This window comes from Crotalus tigris, unplaced genomic scaffold (genome assembly GCF_016545835.1).
Source record: "Crotalus tigris isolate CLP2741 ecotype Arizona unplaced genomic scaffold, ASM1654583v1 scf7180000020151.727365, whole genome shotgun sequence".
NCBI classification, from domain to species: Eukaryota; Metazoa; Chordata; class Lepidosauria; order Squamata; family Viperidae; genus Crotalus; species Crotalus tigris.
In genome coordinates, this window is record NW_024097879.1 from 344,108 (window position 1) to 367,299 (window position 23,192).

General features: G+C 42.5%; 1 protein-coding gene across 3 annotated transcripts in view; it reads left to right on the forward strand.

Annotated features, from left to right (window-relative positions):
* Window positions 1–23,192, forward strand: part of POU2F3 (POU class 2 homeobox 3) — a 63,707-nt gene that overhangs the window by 16,230 nt on the left and 24,285 nt on the right. For all 3 annotated transcript variants that reach the window (XM_039365687.1, XM_039365686.1, XM_039365689.1), the window contains one exon: window positions 13,057–13,091. In XM_039365687.1, coding sequence (XP_039221621.1) covers window positions 13,057–13,091 — 35 coding nt within the window. The remainder of the gene's footprint in view (window positions 1–13,056; window positions 13,092–23,192) is intronic.

Below are 23,192 nucleotides of genomic sequence, written 5' to 3' on the forward strand. Positions count from 1 at the left end.
GATGTAGGATGTACAACTACTTAGAACTAGCTCCTGACAAGGTCATCCTTCCTTGAAATTTGACATTCCTCCAAGTGTTCTTTTTTTTTTAATTTTCAACCCGCTGCCCCCATTAGCTTCTCATAGGTTTAGAGGCCATAAGAGGGCATTAAGGTGGTAGTCAAGGTCTGAACTGATCAGAACTGGTTCTGTTACAAGTTTGATCTTACTTTACTTACTTATCCTAAAGTTAGATCTGTAGGGCTGAGCTCAGCAAGTGTCTCATTCTTCTCTTCCCATGAAACATCATCTGGAGAAATGAGTTCCCTCTCCCTGCTTATGAGATTCCAAGCTGGGTAGCATAGTCTATTTTGGGTCCAGTACTGAGTCCAAATCTGGTTAGCCCTTGGCTCAATCTTGCTTAAGATTTTCTTTATGTTATTGTACTGCAGGCAAAAGGCACCTTCATTGTCCCCCCTCTTGTGTTGCCTTATCTCTCCCCCCACTGGTGCCTGGCATGGTTTCCTTTGGCTACTCAAAGGTTGTCCAGCTTGTTCTCCCCTGGTGGACCAACATCCTGAGCAGAACCTGGAACGCCATAAAATTCCATGAAGAATAAGCAGCTTTCCTGCAATCTTGGTGGTGACCTTGGTGGCAGAGGAAGCTGCCAGGAGAGAAATCCCTGTACTCCCCCCCTACACACACACACACACACACACCTTATGCCAACAAGAGGGAGTGAAGGCAGCTGACACCTTCAGGGTTTCTTCAGCCTTCTGTTTCTTTATCTGCTTGCCAGAGGGTTCAGCCCAAACCCACAGGCCTGGGAAAGTGGGGGGAAAAAACAAAAAACAACTCCCACTATTCCATCAAAGGCTACTATTGATTTGGGAGAAGTTGCCAAGACCCCTTACCAAAGGAAGGCTGGCATTAAAGGAGGGTAGTAACCTTTGACCTGCCTTCTCTTCCTTTCAGTTGATCTTTTTAAATGGATTTCTTTAAAAAAAAAAATCTGGTAGAGGCAACTCCTCCCTAACTCCTTGGGATGCAAGGATGAGTAGGCAGACATCCATATCTCTGTATTTGTGGTGAGCCCTAGCTCTCTATCTCCCTTGATTGCAACAGCCCAGATATAGAGACTTCCCTTTGGAAACAGGGTGTGGTTGAGGGGAGGGTGGGGGTGAGGTAAGGCCTTGTTTTTTTGTGTTTTTTTTTTAAAGAAAATAACACCATGGAACAGGGAATGGGGAAAGCAACTCCAACACACCTGTCCGTAACTGAAAGGCTGCAGGGGTTGGGAACCATGCTTCTCACTCCCCACCTTCTTCTACTGGACAAGTGGGAAACTGTTCCAGGATCCTCTGCAACAAATGTGGGCAACTCCGCCTCACTCAGATGGACTCAATCCACGCACCTTGTGTCAAGTCTTGCTTAAAAATGGAAGGAGGGGGGAGCTAGTTCAGACCGGTGAGGTCTGGAGCCTTTCACAGAGCAGGTAGGAAAAACAACATGTTCATTCCCTCACCCCAGACTCCCCCCCCCTCCGCCCCCCCCCACTTCTTTGCATGTAGGAGATGGACATATTAGGAAAAGGGCAAAAGTAGGATTCTTCTGCCAACAACATGTTTTCAACAGTTGAGGAACGCCGTTGCATGTTTTCCCTTCCAGTGTGAAGCTCAGGGATTGTTTACCTCTTCCCTGCTGTTTTGGTAAACGTAGATCCTTCTGCAGTTAGGATTTCTTTTCTTCCTTAAGGCATTGGCTGTCGTGAGAGAGGGGAAAAAATGGAAGCAGCCTTAGAGAAACAGGAGAAGGATTTCAAGTAGAAGGAAGGAGGAAGGAAGGAAGGAAGGAAGGAAGGAAGGAAGGAAGGAAGGAAGGAAGGAAGGAAGGAAGGAAGGAAGGAAGGAAGGAAGGAGGGAAGGAAGTTTCACTAGGAAGTTCAGGTCCCCACCATCTCCAGGAATCTGCTGTGTCCTGTCAAACTCTTTGGAATGAAATGTCTTCTTAAATTTATCCTTGGGAATCACCTGTAGGACACTGAACAGAAGCAGAAGATGCTTTTCTCAGCTGTAACAAAGGAAAGGGAGGAACCTCTGGAGATAAACATCTCTGTCTCCCCACTGGACTACCTGAGCCAAGACAGTGATGAGTGCTACTACTCAAATAAGGAGGAGTTCTTTGCATGCAGAAGGACCTCAGTTCAGGTGCCCATCACTCCTAGGTTTTGGTGGTTATTCTGTTGTCCCATCTCTTCTGATCCTCTAGGACTCGTTTCATCCAAGGCTACTACTTTGGAATTTCGGCTACCTTGTCTTTTGTTGGCCTCTGTTTCGATTGCCTTTGATTTCTCCAAGTTTCATGACCTTCCCAGTCACTCTTGCCTGGAGTGACTGTCAGAGGTCCAAACTACCAAGTGTCCAAAATATTTAGAGTTTAGTTTCCATTATCTCAGGAGCCTTCACACGCTCCTCTACATTTGCCAACTGAAATCAACAATGCTCAAGATAAACTCTAATTCTGACTTTGAATAAATCATATATAATCCTATATTATCTAAAGTCAGATATAATCTAAGCTGGGATTTTTATACCTTGTGGAAACCTGCTGATCGGATCACAATGACCAGGTGCCCAGTAACATTTATTTAACTATGATTTGTTGGACAAATATGATGTCTGTGCATAACCCAAAGGGCCACAAGATCCACATAGACTATGTATGTTCTTCCCAATTACACATCCCCAAAACAAACCATGTAACAAGGCTTGGATAGCACATCCCAGCTGGGATCCTTATGCCAATCATGAAGCAGCTGGTTGCTATGGCAATCCTGGGCTATAGAACATTTGCATAAAGCAGCTGATTTCCATAATGGAGCTCTGAGCCAGACAGGGGTAAAATTTCCATACAGGGCCAGCTCCTCATGAAGAAGAAGTCCGTTGAGGTGGAGGATTAAGGGAGGGTGAAGATTTGAATATCAAATTAAGAGATATCCTGGAATATGGAAACAGGACAATAGGTAGTAGGACTGGGCACAAGGAAGAAGAGAAGGAGGAAGAGGAGGAAGAGGAGGAACTGATGAAGAAGGACCAAACATAGAAGAGACAAGGATGGAGATAACAGTCCACTGAAAGTACCAACCCTTCACTTAGGACCAATCCTTCCTTCTGTCCTAGATGGAGATATGATATCAGTGGTGGGATTCAGCCGGTTCGCACCAGTTCGGCAGTACCAGTAGCTCATTTTTTGTCACCCAGGCCCAGAATGGACTTCCGGAAGCAGCATCCACACAGAGAGCCAGTTGTTCACATATTTGAATCCCACCACTGGATGGATGGATAGATAGATGGATGGATAGATAGATAGATAGATAGATAGATAGATAGATAGATAGATAGATAGATAGATAGATAGATACAGTGATGAGATTCAGCCGGTTCACACCACTTCAGCAGAACCGGTAGCTAATTTTTTGTGGCCCAGACCCAGAATGGACTTCTGGAAGCGGCATCCACACAGAGAACCGGCTGTCCACATGTTTGAATCCCACCACTGGATGGATGGATAGATAGATAGATAGATAGATAGATAGATAGATAGATAGATAGATAGATAGATAGATAGATACAGTGGTGAGATTCAGCCGGTTCACACCACTTTGGCAGAACCAGTAGCTCATTTTTCGTTGCCCAGGCCCAGAATGGACCTCCGGAAGCAGCATCCACACAGAGAACCGGTTGTTCACATATTTGAATCCCACCACTGTATGATATGCAGAGGTTTTGCATATCACGAGCCCCCACCCCCACCCCCACCCCCAGACAACATATAATGGCTGGAGCAAAGGAGTCAATAAACCAATAAGCTTATCTTTCCTTCTACATGACTGAAAATTACGTGGCTCTGATTTGGAGTAGGAAAAAGCTTTTGCACAAGAAAGCTTTATTGTGGGATCTTCTCCATATTGTTCCAGTTCAAAAAAAAAAAAACATGCTTAAACCATTTTTATCCCACTGGAAAAGATAGAAGGAGACTTTCTCAGTGAGTCGGTCCTAGTGATGTACCAGAAAATGGCTTTGTGTGGTGCAATTTTACTCTTAATCCTTATGCTAGTGAGAATAGATAAGGTTCCTGGGTAAAAAGCAGTAAATACTTGCCAGGGGGTTTTCAGGGCCTTTTGTAATCATGAAGCGTGAAAGAGAGAAGCTTGGCTGAACTTGAAAGGCTCATCGTCTTACTTTAGTCTTGGGACAGGAGGCAACAAGGAAGCCGCAGGACTGTAGAGAAAATTGGGAAATTGGGGGAAAAAAATCACTTCTTGTCTTGATGCCCTCAACTGAATTTAGTTTGGTTTGAGAGCGACTTATTTTTGCATCTGTCTTCCTTCCTCCTTCCTTCCTTGCTTGCTTTTCCTTCTCTTTTCTCTCTTTCTCTCCTCCCTCCCTCTTTTTTTCTTCCATCCACTCTCTTTCTTTTCCTCCCTTCCTCTCTCCTTCCTTCCTTCCTTTGCCTTCCTTTCTCTCTTTCTCTCCTCCCCCCCTCCCTCTCTTCCTTTCTTCCATCCACTCTCTTTTCCTTCCGTCTTCCCTCCTTCCTTCCTTCCTTCCTTCCTTCCTTCCTTTGCCTTCCTTTCTCTCTTTCTCTCCTCCCCCCCTCCCTCTCTTCCTTTCTTCCATCCACTCTCTTTTCCTTCCGTCTTCCCTCCTTCCTTCCTTCCTTCCCTCCTTCCTTCCTTCCTTCCCTCATCCCTCCCTCCCTCATCCCATCCATTCATTCATCTTTCTCAGTTGTCTGAATGCGTTACAAAACAATTTCATGCATCAACATTGCTTCTTTTCCAAATTGCAGGGGAGAAAACAGGAAAAGGGAAAACTGGCAGACAAAAGGATAGAAAGGTCTCTCCGAACCTTCCCTCCATCGGCCATTCCTTGTCTTGAAGCCTCCATCTGATCCAGATTACATTCATCATTTCTGCAAAATCAGTTTCCTAAGCCTCATGCCTCTATTTTACATGCAAGATGGTCCTTCCTTTTTCATCTTATTTGTTTCACTTCATTTGTTTTATTTTATTTTATTTTATTATTTTATTTTATTATCTTTTCCTGGGGAGCATTTCTCATCTCTTCCGGGCAAGGTCTGAACCCCCTGCTCAAGCAAGAGACCCTATACCCTTCCAAACAAGTGACTGTACAGTCTTCCCTTAAAAATTTCCAGTGTTGGAGCATTCACAGCTTCTGGAGGCAGGTAGTTCCACTGGTTGATTGTTCTCACTCTCAGGTTGCTTCTCTCCTTGATGAGTTTCCATCCGTTGCTTCTGGTCCTGCCTTCAGAGGCTTTGGAGAATAGGTTGACCCTCCTCTTTCTACTATCAGGAAATTTCATTTCATCCCTGGATAATATGTTTTAGAGCTTATTGTGAAGGCAGACCATCTGACCATGGATCAATGTTATGTCAACTCAGGAATGTTGACTTTAAAAAAATTGAACATTGAAGGGGTCCTTAGATGCTTTGGAGAGGGAACCCACGATCCCAAATTCTTGATGAGAGTTTGATGGAATCCAACGTGTTTGCTTTGTGGCGAGGTGGGCAGCAAACAAATTTAATAAATCCATAAATAAATGCCATGATCTGCTCCATGGGGCAGGGGACACCTGCTTTCTTGCTAAATTGTTCCCTGCTTGATTTATGGTTTTGTTTGCTATTTGCTCCTGAGTGGCAAACAACAATAATTGCTCGACAAAACCAAAAATTCCACCCAGAAGTGGGGCACATTTTCTCCTCTCCAGGGAAAAGTCCCCAGGCAAAGTCGCAGGGCTCTTGCCAAAGCTGTATAAATTGACTCACAGCTGGTGGTTGCCAGTTCTCCAAGCCAAGAGAGGAAGCAGACTCCTCTCTCCACAGCTTGCTGGGACTCGGCCTTGCTCCCAACACCTTCTGCCTCATGCCTGGATTTGCAGTATGGATTTGTGGATCCAGTTCGGTTGGAATATTGGAAGCCCTCTCCTCAGAGACGTCCGTTAACCTACTCAGCCTCCGTGTTTCTTCCCCACTGGAAAGAGGTTGGCCCCAAAATGAGCCACACTGAACCCTGGCTCTTTTCCAAGAGGGATGAAACCAAAGCAATGCAGTCTCAGTCATTGAGCAAGATGGGATTTCACTGTTGGAATTCCAGCTCTATGAAAGTGGCAACCTGAAGTATGTTCAGAAGGGATTAAACCTATGGAAGCCAAGGGGACTTCATTCGGAGCCATCGGATTGGCCTGGCTGGGCTGCCAGGATTGCCCTGGAAATATGGTCCATTTTGATTCCTAACAGCAGCTGCAAATTATCTGGTAGAAGCTGGTGTCCACAGCTAGAGGCCAGGTGGATTTGACCAGTTGATCATCCTAGCTTGATACTTAGGCATACTTCTCTGTTTCAAGAAAAAGTTGACCTGCCTTTCTTTACAATTGGCACCAAGCATTGAATACTTTCTTTTTCTCCTTTCTCTTTTGGTGAACCACATACAGATGTGTTCTCTGCCCTACTTTTAGTCTTGCTTCACATCTAGGGGATCCTTCTAATGCCTTGCCGTTGTCTTGGCGTTAATCTGGGCTGATATGGATGTTGATTCATGCTGAGCAGATGTTTTGGGGGGTTGTTTCCTTTTTAGCTTTTTGATTGTCTTTTTTGAATGGTATAGAGAGCAACCCCCCCCCTCCTTTCTAGCACTGATGATGTGACCTAGTTGGGCAATGAAACGTCTGCAAGAAAACAACCAAAGTCAGGGAGCACCAAAGACCCCACAGTTCAACCCTGGGCTACAAATATTCTTTTGTATTGGTTACTTTGGCTCAAAGGGTTTGCCTCTAATGAACTCCAGAAGCTGCTCTTGGCATGACTTCCGTGAATCCTGGAGACCTGCAAATAACAAAGATTCTCTCCAGAATGCATATAGATCCTGCTATAGGCACCTGATAGCCTGAAGCCGGGCAAGACTAGACATGGCAGTCAGCATTGGGCTTTGCTCACCTTATGAAGAAGGTATGGAAGAGATCTAGGTAAAATGCAGCTGCTGCTAGGGAAAAACATGTCTTTGGGAGCAGGGTTGGAACCCACAGTATGCATAATTCTCTTAGGAAATCAAATCTCAATGTTAGTTTGAAAGGAAAGTAGCATTTTACTCAAATTCTGAAGAACGAAATTCTTGCTTGGTTGACATGCTGAGCAGTTTTGGGAAGGAACCACTTTTAGGTCTAAGAGGTCTACATATCCAAGAATTTCTTGGGCTTCAGTAGCTATAAGAAGGATGTGGACAAGCCTTCATCCATTTTACCTCTCTCTAGCTGCATCCAATTTGGCTCCAAGAGAAGCAAGCTGGACAAGAGTGATTGACCATCTAGACGTGGTCATCTGAGATGTTCAGTCAGAACTCAAGAAGCTTCTTGGATGAGGAGCAAAACATCTCCAAGGATAAACAACAGAAGTCCAGTTGTCCCTTGAGAAAGCAATGTTGATTCAGGAACTACAACTCCCAGCTTTCCAAGCTAGCATGAGAATTCAGAGACTTGGAAGCTTCAGAGACATCCTTAAGGAAAGCTGAAGGAGATCTTTGTGCATTCCTCCATACAAGAAGAATGCAATCAGAAGTGAGAAGAATTCTCTCATGCTTTGCAATGAAACAGAGGTTTAGAATTGCCCCCTGAGCTGGGAGGTGAGCGATGTGTGGGTTAGCTGGGTGCCTTCCTTCCAAACATGCCTCCTTTCTACCTACAGAGATGGATTTTTGGATCTAACACAAAGTCCTCTTTCCATACCATTTCGGCTGAAGAGGTGCTGTATATTTAACCATTTTATACTGTAATGTTGCCTACCATTTTTATTAGTTGCCTATGGCCAGAGATTCTCAGAAAATGCTATAAAGAATAGAATAGAATAGAATAGAATAGAATAGAATAGAGTAGAGTAGAGTAGAGTAGAGTAGAGTAGAGTAGAGTAGAGTAGAGTAGAGTAGAGTAGAGTAGAGTAGGGTAGGGTAGGGTAGGGTAGGGTAGGGTAGGGTAGGGTAGGGTAGGGTAAGGTAGGGTAGGGTAGGGTAGGGTAGGATGGGGTAGGGTAGGGTAGGGTAGGGTAGAACAGAAAATAACAGAACAGAACAGAACAGAACAGAATAGAATAGAGTAGAATAGATATAGAGAACAAAATGGAATGGAACAGAACAGAATAGAATAGAATAACTTTATTGTCTCTTTGAATATATATTAATTGGCATACATTAAAATGAAGTTTCATTGCATTCAGCTCTCAAAGGGTCAGCACCTCCAATATTGCACTACATAAATATGACAAAAATAAATAAATAAATACAGAATTATGCGTATACCCAGATATATTATAAAACACAGAGAGACAACATAGTCTAGTTCGGGTTATGTATACCTGTGCATGGCGAAAAAAACGAATCTTGCGAGTTTAACCAGACGGATGGCATAGGGAGCAAAGCTGTTACAGAATCAGTAGAATCACTAGAAACACTTCGAAGCCTCCTCCCAAAGGGGAGCAACACACCAGCAAAATAGGCAGGACAGCTTCATAAAACAGCACTATATGAGAAGAAAGCTGAAAGGGAAGAGAGAAGATAATATGCCGTAAAAAAAAAAATGCAGCTTTGCCAGGATCTTTCCTCCTTTATTTCTCTGCACGATGAGGCAACCAAGCCAGAGAATCACAGGCCAAGAGCTGAATTATAGAAATTCTCCCTCTTGCCTGTTTTCACCACAGATTGCACTATGCAATTATAAACGTGTGGTAGATTGGACCCTGCCTTATAGATAAGAGAATGGGAAGGCAGCTTCTGCCATGTTACTGGTCTTTTTGCCTTTCACAAGGTGCACAGGTGTGCCTCACCTTTTGGGTGTGCCAAGGTTTCAAGAGCAGCAGGGACCACTACTGACATGACAGCAGTGTTGCAATATTGGAAGGGCTGTCCCAAAGACGAGGGAGTCAAGCTGTTCTCCAAAGCACCTGAAGGCAGGACAAGAAGCAATGGATGAGAGAACCAAGCTAGAACTAAGGAGAAATTTCTGGACAGCGAGGACGATTAATCAGTGCAGCGGGTTGCCTCCAGAAGTTGTGGGTGTTCCATCACTGGAGGCGCGTAAAAAGAGACCCGACAATCATTTATCTGAAGTGGTGTAGAGTCTCCTGCTTGAGCGGGGGGGGGGGGGGGTTGGACTAGAACAGAGATCCCCAACCTTCTGTGGAGAGAGGTTTTTCCACGGACCGGAGAGTGCGTGGTTTTGTGTGCTACCTGCATCCCATGGATGGGATTTTACTGGTCCATGGACCGGGGGTTGGGGACCCCTGGACTAGAAGACCTCCAAGGCCTCTTCCAACTGTTATTCTGCCAGAAAAAAGAGGGGCTCAACCTATTCTCCAAAGCAAAGGAAAGGAAGGAAGGAAGGAAGGAAGGAAGGGAGGGAGGGAGGGAGGGAGGGAGGGAGGGAGGAAGGAAGGAAGGAAGGAAGGAAGGAAGGAAGGAAGGAAGGAAGGAAGGAAGGAAGGAAGGAAGGAAGGAAGGAAGGAAGGAAGGAAGGAAGTTTAATCCTGCATACACTATACCCTGGCAGCTGCATTAAGGCTGATATCAGCTATGCAACTCACACTGAGAGAACTGCAACTACAATTGAAGATCACCAGTACAATTTGGGTCCAGGGATCAAAAAGTTGTACATATCCACCAAAATCCCCCGATTCCCATCCATCCGCCCCCCAATATAAGGAAGGGCAAAACATTTCCATCTGGTGACACTGGGTACAGGTACTCCTTGACTAACAACCACCATTGAGCCCAAAGTTTCAGTTGTTAAGTGAGACATTTATTAAGTGAGTTTTGCCCCATTTTATGACTTTTCCTGCCTCAGTTGTTAAGTGAATCAATGCAGTTGATAAATTAGTAATCCGGCTGTTGCGCGAATCCGGCTTCCCCCCTTGACTTTGCTTGTCAGAAGGTCACAAAAAGAGGATCACGTGACACCCCCCCCCAGGATGCTGCAACCGTCATAAATATGAATCAGTTGCCAAGCATCTGAATTTTGATCATGTGACCATGGGGATGCTGCCACGGTTGTAAGTGTGAAAATGGTCATAAGTCCCTTTTTCCAGTGCCGTTGTAACTTTGAACAGTCACTAAATGAACTGTTGTAAATCAAGGGCTAGCTGTACATGATTTTTGCTACCTCGGATTGCCAGAAAGAGTCAGATGCTGAACGTTTGCCTGTCTCGGACCTGAGCGTCATGGTTCCAAGAGATGAAACTCTTCAAAGAACTTTGAGGCATTGTTTACCTTAAAGAATCTTTATTAGAGGAACATAGTATCAGCACTAACACAGTCGAAGCCAAAAACTGGATTCCTTCCCCTGAGCACATAATATCAAAGCACAATTCCCTCCTCCAATTAACCGTCATAAATCACATTCTCCAATTAGTTTGAAATGCAGGCTTTCCCTCCAGTTCTCCAGCCCGCCAATTCTTATCATCTCTTATTATAATAATCTTGGTTCATACACCAGGTCCAGTATTGTTATGTCTAGCTAAACTCTCATGCACGTTCCTCCCCCCAGCCTCATCTAACTCTAAGAGTAAAATATAAGAACAAAATGGTTGCATCTCCAACTGTTGTCAAAGCAAAAACATCCAATGTTAGCAGCATTGACAATGAGATTATAAATGAGAGGGAAGAAAGTCGGGTTTGTTCAGATATAAAAGTTGGAGTAGTTTATGAATGGCATTAACCGGATTTGACTACATTTGCTCTTCTTTTCTCACGCCCTCATTTCTGGCCCTTTATTATTTCTTATTTTGTTTCTGAATGTTGCATAATGTTGCTCACTTCCCAAGGAAACAGTATGATGGGCAGATAATTAGCTGCACACGTAGGTGTCCATCCAGATGTGATGGACTTACACTTGTTCTTATCTAGCCTCAATTATTTTATTGATCCATTCTTCTTTTCTAATCTGATTGTTCTATAAATTTAATCACTGCAACCAGCCATGGATGCCTGTGTGTGTGTGCATTTGTGTATGGGTTGGAAAGCTGGGTTGGAAATACCGTACAGGCAATTGACTTACCTCCAAAATTCTTGTTGCTAAGGGAGACAGTTGTTAAATGAATTTTGCCCCATTTCACAATCTTTCTGGCAACAGATGTTAAGTGAAACACTGCAGTTGTTAAATTAGTAATGGGATTGTTAAGTGAATCTGGCTTTCCCATTGATTTTACTTGTCAGAAGGTCACAAAAGGGACCTGATTCCCAGGGACATGCAACCGTCATAAATATGAGTCAGTTGCCAAGTGTCTGAATTTTGATCACGTGCCCCTGGGGGATGTTGCAATGGTTGTAAGTATGAAAAAGAGTCACTTTTTCCAGTGCGGTTTTAACTTCAAATAGTTACTAAATGAACTGTTGCAAGTTGAGGACAACCTGTATAAATATATAATAGTTTCTCAAAGGTGCTTTTTTCAGGAAACTGGACTTTCTTGTTTTCCTTTGACGACATTTCACTTCTCAACCAAGAAGCTTCTTCAGCTCTGAGTGTATCTGCCAACTTTTCAGATATCTCCAGTCTACAACACAGCAGTCCCAAGAAGGCTCCACACCCATTTGCACCACTCAGGTGACTGTGAAGACACAAATAAACTTCCTAGTGTCTTCAACGACTCTCTAAAAGAAGGCAAGTGACCAGCTGTCTGCAAGAAGTATAAATCCTTCCATTCCCCACCATCCAGTCAGAGCTGAAGAAGCTTCTTGGATGAGAAGCAAAACGTCTTCAAAGAAAAACAAGAAAGTCCAGTTGCCTCCTGAAAAAGCACCTTTGGGATAACTATGACCTTGAGGACTGACAACCTCCATAGACATATAATAGTTTCCCGCTGAAACAAAAACAGGCAGTCAAGGGGTAAAACAGAGATCTCGGTTCAAATTCTTCCTTTGCCAAAATGTTTCTCCTCTCGGAATCCACTCACTTTCTCCAGAACTTACCTTGCAAGTTGATTTTGGCAAACTGTCAGAAGATGAAAGACTCTAAAGAATTTTGTTCCCTAAAGTGTTTTGCAGAATGGATAAATAGTAATTATTTTGCCATCTCCCAGTTCACTGATTGTATCTGTGGGAATCAGATTTTCTTTAGAGATGATGGAAAATTTAAGCACCATTCGGTGAGGGCGTACATTCAGGGCAAGTTCCCATTAGTGCCCAAGCTTTGCAAATGTTCGTCTTCCCAAAAGCTATAGCTTATCAAGTGATTTGTACCCTAATTTTTAAACTGAAATAATAATTGATTCTTTCTTCAGCTTCCTCGGCCTCAGCTAAATACAAATAAATATTTAAGATAAAGGCAGTGTTTAGACTTCCCTTCTGTGCACACTTATTCTAAGTGGACAGATAACTGTAAAACAGAGTATTATCAACCCAAAACCAGCATCAAATGGCCATTCACTATTAGCCGAAATGTTGAGTTAAAGGAGACATTTATGTGTGACTATAGCTGCCCAGAGTTGCCCTGTGGTAAAATGAGTGGCCAATAAATTTAATAAATAAATTAATTGTACCCAGCAAGTTCTAAAGGATTGAAGATGACTTAAGAAGATGACTTAAGATTTAGCCGTCAAACCACTAAATCTAGTTTTTATTTTTCAAAGCCAATAAGATTATTACATGTTTTTTTTTCTTTTTTTAAAAAATAAATAAATCCCATACTTTAGGTAAAAAAAGAGTTTTAAAAAAATCTGCTCAGAGACATTCCAGTGTTTCCTATGACCCTAAAGGAACGAAAATGGTTTTTAAAAAGTTTGGCTCACAGAGGCCAAATCTGATCACTTTAATGCTACAGCAAGATCATATGGCCTTGGAAGCTTTTGCTTTGAGGAGGGTTTGAAATAGTCTTGAAGTAATCAATGAAGAAATTGAACCATAAACTTCCTTTTCAATACTCAGACCACGAGGGGGAGACTTTAGCAGCATTTTGATTGAGAATGTAATCATTTGCTTTTTCACTAAAATATTAATCCTGATTTTTCTCTTTTATTTACAGGAAATGAACGGAATGGCTTAGACTTCAGCCAACAGGTAACGCCTACTATAATCCTTTCGATTGACTTGAATTGCTAAAGGGGTTGTTTTTAAGGAGGTAAAAGAATACACAAATGTTCTGATGAAAAACCAGATTTGTCTTGGGGCAAAACCTTGTCCTAGTTTTACATCTCCAATTTTCCAGTTGCTGGACATCTACCCAGCAAGAGTTGTTAGCTTCATTGTAGTGTGAGAGTGGGGTTGTGGGTTGATAAGAGACTGGGCTAGTTTGCACAGTCAGCCAAGGTATTTCATCTAGACGGATGTTATGTTCATAAGGTTTAAAGCAAAACATGGCATGTACAAAAATGCCTTCAAGTTTAAAACCGAAATCAAAACAAGCCCACTTCTTCCCAAACTGCTATTTTACTGGTTCAAGAAAAAATGATTCCATGAAGGATCATACCACTTCCTTCTGAAGCTCAAGAGCTGGAGAAGGTTTTCCCATATATCCATTTATTGTATTTAAACAAAGAGCAAACCCTACTCCCTTCTAGCACTGATGATCTTACCCAATTGGGTAATGAAACGTCTGCAAGAAAACAGCTAAGCTCAGAGAGCATTTGGGACCACACAATTCTCTTATACGTTGCATTATTTTCAGACACACAACCTCTGCTCCTTTGGGAGCAATGTATGGAGAGCCACAGTCCCACACACTCTGCTTTGAAAGTGTATTTCCAATCACCCTCCTAAAGTTCAGCATGCAAAGTTCCTTGAATTCCCATACTTTAGATGACTGGTTAGATGACTGATCCCCTTCCTACTTACTTTTCAGCATATTATGATTTTCAGTATCCTATACTTTCCCCCCATAAACCTAGATCCTTGACCCAGCTCACACTGCTAAGTTTCGAAAATAAACTTTTACCAATCCCAATCTGGATTCTTTTTTCTTTTTCCCCCCAAAATGGGAGCAAATTTGCTAGACAGTCATCTGGCTGAGATTGATCATCAATGAAACTTCTCTTGAGTTTCCTTTGGCGTTTCCATCTCAACGTGTATCAATTTGTTGATTCACGCACACCCCTGATAGAAAGTATTGTTGTTCAGAAACACACCTGCGCTGACGATGACTTGTTTGGAAGATGTTGTGAGCAGGGGGAGGCGGGGAAATATTGCAATAGATGTTCTTGATAAGGCTGTGAGCACAAGCTGTCTGGTCGTTTGTCATATGACACCCCAACAACATATAGTATTCAGGGATGAGTTTTAACATACAAACGTATAAAAATATAAAGTTAAATTTTCCCATATCGTTGGGAGGGAAGACAGATTTGAGTTGGGAGAAGCTTCTTACTGACTTTCATATTTTCTGGAGATCCAATTCTTTTGACTTTGGCTACTTCATTCTTATGATTTCGTGATTTTCCATTTTGCAAAAACTGCTAGTAAAGACGAAATTGGTTCATAATAACACCCACTTTTTTCCCCTAGCACAACTTGGCTGATCTTTAAAAGTTAAGCAAGTTGGATCTGGGTGGTCCTTATAGGAGAAGCCATCAGGAGACGGAGTTGCCAGAGGCTAGACTGAGAAGTAGAAATAAATTTAGGGGGGGGGGATCTCAAGAGAAAATAAAGACAAATTCTTTCCGTAGCATTGCCAAGGAAACTTGGAAACTCAGCAAGAGCTGAGTTCAGTTTTGAGATTTTGCTTTGCCTTGTACAGGAGGGTGGAGGTAGAAGCGGGTTCTTTGGTTATTTGTTTATCTACAGTGCTGTGTCTTTCGTGGGTTTAAAAACAACCAGCACAGTTTAGTGTTTGAAATGTGCTTCCATTCTGGCAGGTTCTGAAAAGGACAATTGTTCTAGAAGCAGAATGATGGAAAATGTGGACCTATCAGAAACCAGAAAAGCTTCTACTAATAAAAGAGAATATTTGTAGCTCAGCATTGAAATGAGGGGTCCTTGGTGCCCTTGGAGCTTGCTTGGGGTTTTTTGCAGAAATTTCATTACCCAAACTACGTAACATCATCAGTTCTAGACCTGATGATGTTATCTAGTTTGAGTCGTGAAACATCTGCAGGAAAACAACCAAGTTCAGCAAGCACCAAAGGACCACTCAGAAAAGCTTCTTTTTCATGTCATCTATTCGGGACACGAGAGAAAAAAAAGAAAAAAGAGAGAGAGAGAAAAGGACAAGGGGATAGCAGAGGATGAGATGGTTAGATAGTGTCATCAATGGGGTGGCATGGGTTTGGGCAGACTGGGAGACAACAGAGGACCAGGGGCCTAGCATGCTGTGGCCCATGGGATCATAAAGAGTCAGATGCAATTTAGCAACAGAACAAACAACAAAAATCCAGGACAGTTTTTGGAAAGATTGTTCAGATAAAGCGAGAAAATATTATCCCAATATTACTTCCTCAGTTTCACATGGTAGATCCTAAAATGTTATTGCCGTTGATCTCACTGGTGCATCCATTTCTAAGTCCGTGTACCAAAGACAAGGTCTGCTATTCTCTGTGCCCAGTTGCCATTGAGGGCATCTCCAAATGTGCTGGATGACCATTCCCATCATATCCCAATGGATAATTTCACTTACTGGACGCTGGAAGGACTGTGTGGTTCGGCTTACGCCAAAATCAATGCTGAAACATTCTCCTTCTGTCACTTCACAGGAATAAAACCAGGACATAAAATGGGAGGGTGAGCACTAAACTCAATGTTTAAATCTGTTTGTTTGGTTTTTTTTAAGCACAAGTTTCTAAACCTTCTGACTGCAACAATAGGCTTGTAAGGGTGACAACAGCTGTCAACAAAAACAGCAGCTGGCATGGCAGAAGGATGATCGGAAAAGATTTGAAGTGATTAGCGCCTCTGTTCTGCTAGCAAAACAAGACTTTTGCTGTGCAAACTGAATGCAGAAGAGAGTGTGTAAGAATTACGCAATCTGTTAGAATATTGATCCCGGGAAAAGAACATTGTCTGCCTGCAATTACCAGAAAGGGCGAAGTTGGCAGATCCTGGTTGTGTGAGAAAGTTGGTGGACAACCCAAGACTCTTTCAACGGGGCCCAGAGCAAAATAGTAACCCCCGCCCCTACCTACTCACATATCACAATTTCATCTCACACTTAGAAGTTTGTGACTCATGGCAGAAAACTTTCATTGGAAACGGCGCTCTGAAATGACTTAAACCACGGCTTTTCCACCAGGCTAAAATGGAAATGAACACAATTCCAACCTAAAGAAGAATCCTACAAAGGGTTGATGGCTGAATGACAACTGGGTTGTGCTTCCTAGTAGGAATTTCTCAGTAGTTTGGCTTACAACCCCTAGTTATGCCAGAACCAGCTCCTTCTTCACTGTTCTTTGGAAACGGTGGCCTCCAGCTTGGCATGGGTAGACCAGTCAACACCTAGTCAAAAACCAAGATTTGCTTTACTTTATTTATTAAATTTATATGCTGCCCATCTCACTATCAAGAGACTCCAGGTGGCTTACAATACATATAAAGGTAGTCCTTGACTTACCGTAACTGAGCCCAACATTTATGTTGTTAAACGAGACATTTATTAAGTGGAGTTTTTCTCCATTTTATGATTTTTCTTGCCACAGTTGTTAAGGCAATCACTGCAGTTCTTATGTTAGTAATATGGTTGTTAAGTGAATCTGGCTTCCCCATGATCACATGACCCGGGATATTGCGACCGTCATAAATAGGAGTCAATTGCCCAGCATCTAAATTTTGATCACATGACCTCAGGGATGCTGCAATGGTCGTAAGTTTGAGAAAGGGTTGGAAGTCACTTTTTTTAGTGCTGTTGTAACTTTGAACGGTCACTAAATGAACTGGTATAAGTCGAGGACTGCCCGAACAGCAGTGTAAAACAAAAGGAGACAAACATTAAACCTTGGGGATGGAAAGTGAAGACACTATAACTGACAACAAAGTAGATAAATAGGAGCAAAGTGTAGATAGAGGGAGGTGGGACCTTCTCCAGATCTACTAGCCACCTCCAGAATGGGGTGTCGTCCCCATCGGGACCTCAAGCCAGTTGGCAGAGCCAGGTTTTCAGGACTCTTTTAAGGGATGAATCTTACCTTGAGGGGCATGGTATAAACAACTCACATTGTACACTGAGCCACAAGACATGACATTATGGTCTGACATATTGGATGGACATGTTGGCTGCACCCCTGCATAAGAGAACTGCCAAAGCAACTTCAACATGTGAATATAGGGGCAGAACAGAAACAACAGACTTCTTGGGAGAAGCGTCTCCAGATAATTCTCCTTTGGGTGAAGATCCTATTTGATTGCTGGACTTGGACGGCCCCTAATCAAAGTGACCTTTTCCCCTTAGTAATTGCATTAGCTGCCCCTGTGCTCGGAGTGGTTTTGACCCTCTTCCTTGGGTGAAGAATCAAACAATCACCTGGAGACACCGTCCATTGGAGTCTTACCACAGCAGAAGTCAACAAGAATATGATAAGGAAAAAAGAGGATTGTCACAACATCAGGAACAACAACCATAAGGGGAAAAAAAGTGATAAGCAGAAAAGTCAGATCAGGGAGAGGAGGTGAAAGATAAATGCTCAGGTGGGAAGAGGTGTGGTTATGCCAAGCTTTGATGGGAAAGAGGAGAAACCTGAACTTTGTGGGCTATAAAGGAAGATCTTAGTATCAACACCTGGAGAGAGGTCAGAGATGGGAATATGCAATATTTAAAGTGTTTACCAGCCAGCTCATCTTATGCATTCAGAAAATACAGGTGTCATCCACTCCGTTGGAAGGTCTGGAGAATTCATAAAGCACTGCAAAGCAGTGGTTCTCATCCTTTTCTTCACCCTGGACCCCCTTTAAATATCTTTTCTGGCCATGGACCATTGAGATTTAAATCATAACATCTCTTCAACCCTTTGCCGACCCCCTGTGATGACATTGTGGACCCCAGATTGAGAACCAGTCCTGTAAAGAGCTTCTTGAAAAGAATACTAGAGATATAAAGTATGCACGCCAAAACAGAAAAGTCTGAGAAATTGGATCTGTTTTGAGTTACCTAAGGAGGTAACTTGGAGAAGGTTTGCTTCCATATCCATTGGCAATTTCTTCTATAATATATAGCCTGCCATGAAGAAGGGCCAACGAGTGGTTGAGATCAAACATAGCTCTGATGGGGCCTGTAAAAACTTGCCTGACTGATGCCCTATATTGCTTTAGCGAATGGAGAGGCTTCCTCTTAAAAACAGAATAAAATCCAAATTGGGCAGGTTATCTGATGTCAAGGTGACTTGAAGTCTTAGTTAGGTAGGTTGTGCCACAGATGTTGGACAGAGAACGGATATTGAATCAAAGCAAAAGGATCTTCACCTTGGGTTGCTTGGAAAAGGAGACCTAGTAAGCAAAGCTGAAGAATTTGCTGACAGGATCTCTGAGCTGACGCCGCCTTTTCATCTGAAACTGAACATGCAGCAAGAAAAACCAGGGTAGAAAAGCCAAGGGATGTAGAAAACGTTAGAGTGGCATCAAAAATGTAAATGCATTTGTTTTGAAACATCTCTTTGGAACTGAAGGAGTCAAGCTCCCTTTGAAGCGACTGATTCTTTTGAACATCTTGATGGATTCCGACTCTTGGCGATTCTGTGGCCTGGTCTCTCTCCATCTTCCAAACTTGCACTGCTTCTTTGAATTTTTCTATTCTCTGGCTGGTGTCCGCTTTGATGGGATTGAACCTCTTACTGATTCTCAATGGAAAAATTAAGACTATGGTTAGAAGATCCAAAATTTAACCAAGAGGGTTGTATTGCAGCAGAAGTGAGTTCAATCTCTGCAAATAAACAACGTTTACTCATTGTTGAAGGATTGGGTCATTCAGCTGCCCATCATCCCCTGGAAGAAAACTATACACCCACAAGTTGCTTTAACAATTTGTGATGCTCCATCTCAAAACCAAACTACGACCACATCTATCATATTCATAAACTATGGTGTTAGGTTGGGTTGGATTGAAAAGAGCAGCCTTTCTCTTGTCCATTTCTTGTGTTTGGAAAGATCTCCAGATAAAGACCAATTGCCATGTCTTGAGGGAAAGAGCCATGGGAATGGGAATGTGCTAACCAAGAGTGTGAGATGCTTTTGAGTGGGGAGGCCTTTCTCAAATCTTCTGGGCCACTCAAAACTAAAACTGAGAAACTTAACAGAATAACAGAGTTGGAAGAGACTTGGGAGGTCTTCTAGTTCAACCCCCTGCTTGAGCAGGAGATCCTATATCATTTCAGACAAATGGTTGTCCAATCTCTTCTTTAAAACTTCCAGTGTTGGAGCCTTCACTGCTTCTGGAGGCAGGTTGTTCCACTGGTTAATTGTTCTAACTGTCAGAAGTTTCTCCTTAGTTTCAGGTTGCTTCTCTCCTCAGTTAGTTTCCATCTGTTGCTTCTTGTGCTGCCTTCAGGCGCTTTGGAGAATAGCCTGACTCCCTCTTCTTTGTGGCAACCCCTGAGATATTGGAAGACTGTTATCATGTCACTCCTCGTCCTTCTTTTCTTCTCAATTTTTCTTCTCAATTGCCCCATACATTCCTTCTCAGTTCTCATCTTGGGCCACATCCTTGTCCAAAGTTTCAACTAGAACCTCCAGACTTCAGAAGAAACAAAGTGGAAAATATGTCACTATCGAATGACCCTCCTACATGGAGGGTCTACACGGAGTATTGCAAGACATAAATAAAGCAAAGAAAATCACATTTGCCATAAAACTTTGTTGGGCTATATTATGGTATGCACCATCCTCAGGTGGTGCAGGATAAAAGTTCCATCCTACATCTCTGGAAGGCTTCTGTGACAAAGGGTGTCCTAAGAGAATATTTGTTATGTTGAGACAGTATTTCCATTGGGCTTCTCCTACATGTCCTTGACTGAATATTTCTCCACGAAATAGAAAACATTAACTTCTGCAAATTACCTTCTTCTTTGGAGGCTGGTTAGGAAGCTAAACCCTTACCCATTTCCCTTAATTTTGTCATGTTTTCATTAGCTGTTGCACCAACAAAAAAGAATATTTGTAACTTGGATTTGAACTGTAGGATCCTCTCTGAGCTTGGAAACTTTCTGGCTGATGTTTTATTACCCAACTAGGTAATATCTTCAAGTAACAAATGGTTGCAGACATTCTAGACAGGATCTGGGGCCCAAGCCCTATGGTTCAAGGTTTTAAGGGATCCCCAGCAGCCCCACCCCACCATCTTTCCAGCGAAAATCCCAGGCGTTACATTTCCACCCCCTTTTCCCTCACTGCTGGTGGAAGGGAAACTTCAGAAAGGATTAGATGAAATCTAATGGCCTCATTGTTATGGTTAGTCCTTTTGGTGGTATCCACATTCAGTCCCTCTCGAAGTTGTACTGAAGGAAGTGAGGGCCATAAAGCCCCTTTGTTCACCCCCCTTCCCCTTCATCGTATGACAGAATCCAGAGAGGGCAGAAATGGGGTTTTCCATAGTCGATAACTAGAAATGAAATATAATTGGATTCTGACAATTTGCAAGCCTTGATCACCGTGCAAGTTAACACATGTCACTGTGGCAATAGCAAAGCTGTTAGGATTTATAAGTTAGGATTATTTGACGTTATGGTGTCTATATGAGGGAAAGCTTTGGAAGAACATGCATGGATTAAGGAAAGTCTGGGGGACAGTAGGTTGGCCAGTGAAAAAGGTTTTGTGACAAAAAAAAAGAAAGGAAGACAAGATAAACAAAGCTTTGGAGAGTCTTCCTATCACGAACATGGAGATGAATGTGAACGTCGGAAGGGAAGCAGGGAGAGTGTGGAGAATCTACTTAGGGATTTGAGAGGTGGACCATATCAGGTAAGTCCACCATGAAGCAACTTAAGGAACTTGAGCTTCCCCTAGAGAAGAGGAACACAGAGAAAGTTGCAGATGTCAAAATTGTAACCCTTTCCAAAGCATTTTAATAAGAATGTCAACAGGTCTTTCTTTTTCCAAAAAAAAAAAAAAGTCAAGCAAGAGGAATTGGCTTCATGTTGACAAGAAGGCAGAGTAAATAAGACTTCCCAAGTTGGTTTGACAGGTCTGGAGGCATCTGCCTACTTTTGGTTATCTACACCTGTATCAGTGTAGTTCTCCTCACCCTTCCCTCTTGGGCCTGGCCAGGCATCGCTCCTGTTCCCGTAACTGGTTCAGGGTGACGCTGAACTTCACATAGCTGGTTTTATCTCATGTCTTCCTGAGCTATTCTGGTTGCCAAAAGTTGCCAAAAGAGGGCTTTTCTCCACCGATTATTATTAGTTGAATTCTGACGATTTCACCCTTTTGCTAAGGACGAGCTTGAGCAGTAATTACAGGCAGGTTGGGAGATGATCTCCCTTCGTAATTCTTGTGAAATGTTTATGAAACACCTTCCTCAAACGGGTTATGCAAGTCGGCTTTGATCGTCTTCCATCTCCCTCCATCTGTTGTTCAAGGAGCTGTTGATTGTTGTTGATTTCTTCCATCAGTTTGGGCACATTTTGGAGTGACCAAATGAATCAGTTGTAGGCACCTTCGGTAGCAGCCTTCCCTAGCCGGTGGCCGCCACAGATATGTTGAACCTCAACGTCCATCATTCCCAACTAACCCCTCTGCAGCTGTGTGTGTTTTAGTGTGTGTGTGTGGGGGGGGGTTTGCACATTTTTAAGATGTCTGTATTTATTCTTCTGGAGCAATACAACCTTACTGATAGTTCTCTATTAGTTTTCCTCTAGAATATGTCGATTCTGTTATTGCAATTTCATTAGCCTCCGCTGCAATGAAAGAGATTGCAGAGAAGAGGAAGAATTTTTTTTCCAGATTTAGAAAAATGTAGATAATAAAAAGAAATAGATAATTTCTCGAAATTAGCTACCTAGAGGAGTGGTAGAAGCATGGCTCCCCTTTCATGAATGGAATTGCTATTGTCAGTCGTCTCCTACATGAGTTTTCCAGAATAACTAGAAGAGAAATCTGTTGGTGGAAATTACATCATGCGCTTCCTTTGGTTTGGGTTTACCCTGCTGTTTAAACCAAACCATTCTGGTTTGTAGGCACTTAGGAATTACTCTCCAGCCACTGACATCAAGCATAGGAAGCATTTTTCTAAAATAAGACATTTAAAAAGATGTAAATTAGGTTCGTAACCATCCCAATTACTATAAAAGATTATCTGTTTAATAAGCCACAACACAAATTACATTTTAATGACTTTATTACAGGAGAGTCAACATGAATTTGGAACTAAATTCTTCCTCACACCACCATTTTTTATTGGGTTGAGTTTGCCATCCAAAACAGGTTTCAAACTCTGGCTAAGCAATGTGTTGATTTTTCAAATGTAGGAACATACTCTGTGTCCTCCTGGGTGAGATCCCTAGCCTATCTAGTCCAGTAGTCTATCCTCACAGTGGCTACCAAATGCACCGGAAAGCCCCTTAGTCTCCCAGTTGATGACCTTCAAAGGTAGCCACACTGACACCAAGGCTAGTAGCCATTGGTCTTGAAACCATGATTTAGGAAAATTCCTAACCAGTCCACCCTTGGCACTTCAGGTTTGTTTTAGTTGTGGTTTGCCAATTGGCAGGATTCATACAACATGTATAGTATTTGACTTCCTTCCTTCCTTCCTTCCTTCCTTCCTTCCTTCCTTCCTTCCTTCCTTCCTTCTTCTTCTTCTTCTTCTTCTTCTTCTTCTTCTTCTTCTTCTTCTTCTTCTTCTTCTTCTTCCTCTTCTTTTCCATCTCTCTCTCTCTCTCTCTCTCTCTCTTCTGACAGTAGCTAGCAAGATGGAAACTGGCCCAGAAATAAGAAGAAAATTATGAAAATCCATACATAAAGGAATTATGCAATTCCTTCAAAATGTTATTTATAAATTTAAGAGCTGGTAACTTTTGGAGATAGGCGGCTTCAGGACAGGAGCAAGGGATATTTGTAAATATGGAACCACCTCAACCAAATCAATACAGCAAAGATATGTCCCCTGAGGGTCATTAGAGAAGAAAGATCTGCATTCAATCTGGGGACAATTCAATCATCTAGATTCTTGAGTAAATAATCCTATGGATGAGTTTCTGTCAATAGTTAGATGCATGACTTTAGCTACTTCTAGATATGTTAAATCAGTTTTGC